General features: G+C 57.7%; 1 protein-coding gene across 1 annotated transcript; it reads right to left on the bottom strand.

Annotated features, from left to right (window-relative positions):
• Window positions 1-98: 98 nt before the first annotated feature.
• H310_14852 (hypothetical protein) lies at window positions 99-1004 on the bottom strand (the record flags this gene model as incomplete). Its single annotated transcript, XM_008882794.1, has 3 exons — window positions 99-309; window positions 526-596; window positions 666-1004. 3 exons carry the CDS (start codon window positions 1002-1004, stop codon window positions 99-101), a joined length of 621 nt encoding a protein of 206 aa, XP_008881016.1.
• Between the last annotated feature and the right edge of the window lie 652 nt (window positions 1005-1656).

Consider the following 1656-nt stretch of genomic DNA (forward strand, 5'->3'; position numbering starts at 1 on the left):
GGGAAGGACGCGGAATCCCCCAGAGGATCCGCGGCTGAGGAGAGATGCTTCCTGCTATTTTTCCGGCGATCGAAGCCATCGCCGCAACCCGCGACCTTCTAGTGCGTTCCGTCCAGGACTTGACGGACTTCCTTGCCCATCGTCAATCTGTGTTGCAACAGATCAAGGACAACCTCGCGCTCGCCCAGCAGCGGCAAGCGACGCACTCCGATCGCCGTGGTCGTTCCAATTTGGCGACCTTTTCTGTCGGCGATCTTGTCCTCCTCCACAAATCGGCCCTCCCCGATCACGCCTTTCGTGCGCGCGCCCCTGGAGCCAGCGCGAACGTCAAACTGCGTTCCACTTGGCACGGCCCGTTTGCCGTTCTTGATGTCGTGAGTTCGACTTCCTACAAACTCGAACTTCCCCCAATTGGAACGTGCATCCGACCTTTTATGTCGGCAAGCTTAAACGTTACCATGCGCCTACACCTGCACCTCCTACGACGCCGGTCGACGCGCCCTCCGCTCCTGTGGCGTCCTCTACCCTTCCTCTTGGTGGTCTTCTTCCGCCGGCCACTGCTCCTCGGCCGGAGGCGACAGTGCCACGATGTGCGCCTGACGTTCTTATAGGTTTTCTCGCCACTCCAGAAGGGAGGCACGAATCGCAGAATCCCCAGGGACAACTATGCGCGGAGGCGTGTCCTGGATGGGCTGGAAGTAAAGTAGGCCATCGCGAACAGAGTAACGATGGAGTAAGGACGGTAATCGCCGAGACTTGAGCGGCTCGGGAGTGGTGAGGGCACTAAACGCAGCCGAGCAACTCGCGTCGATGGAGTAGGCGGTTCGGATGCGGTCATGGAGATCGGAGTGGAGGAATCCGATCGAGGCAAAGTCCACAGGCGAGGAGTAATCTGGACGCCGAGAGAGCGCGTCAGCCAAAACATTGTCCTTGCCGGGTTTGTATTGAACCGAGAAATTGTATTCGGCGTAGAAGGAAAGCCAGCGAGCCATGCGGGCTGACATGTGGGGCGTGTTGACGGCAGTTCGCAACGACGCATGGTCGGTGTATAAGACAAAGGGGGCCGCGCCGATGAGGTAGACGCGGAATTTGGTGAGGGCGTATTTGATCGAAAGGAGCTCGAGATCATGAACGGGATACGAGCGCTCGGCGGCATGCAGCTGGCGACTTTGAAAGGATATAGGGCGCCAGCGACCATCAGCGTCAGGTTGCATCAAGCAACATCCGATGGCAAATTGAGAAGCGTCACACACGACGCTAAACGGCTTGGAAAAGTCAGGGAGCGCCAAAATTGGGGCGCTCTTGATACTTGATTTGAGGGCGTCGAAGGCGGATTGACAGTCGCCCGACCAAACCCATGGGGCATCCTTGACGAGCAACCGAAATAGGGGTTGCGCGATGTCAGCAAAACACGAGAATACTTGTGGAGGTAAGTAGCGAAGCCAAGCCACCGGCGAAGGTCGGTAACCGAGGAGGGAACCTGCCAGTCGATGATTGTCTTGACTTTGTCGGGGTCAGTCCGACAACCACGAATGCCGACGAGGTTGCCAAGGACAGGGATTTCGTCGACCCCAAACAGACATTTGGAGAGGTTGGCGTACAAGCCATTCTCACGAAGTACGGTGAGAACTGCGCGAAGATGCCGACGGTGAACCT

This window comes from Aphanomyces invadans (assembly GCF_000520115.1).
Source record: "Aphanomyces invadans strain NJM9701 unplaced genomic scaffold supercont1.95, whole genome shotgun sequence".
NCBI classification, from domain to species: Eukaryota; Oomycota; class Saprolegniomycetes; order Saprolegniales; family Verrucalvaceae; genus Aphanomyces; species Aphanomyces invadans.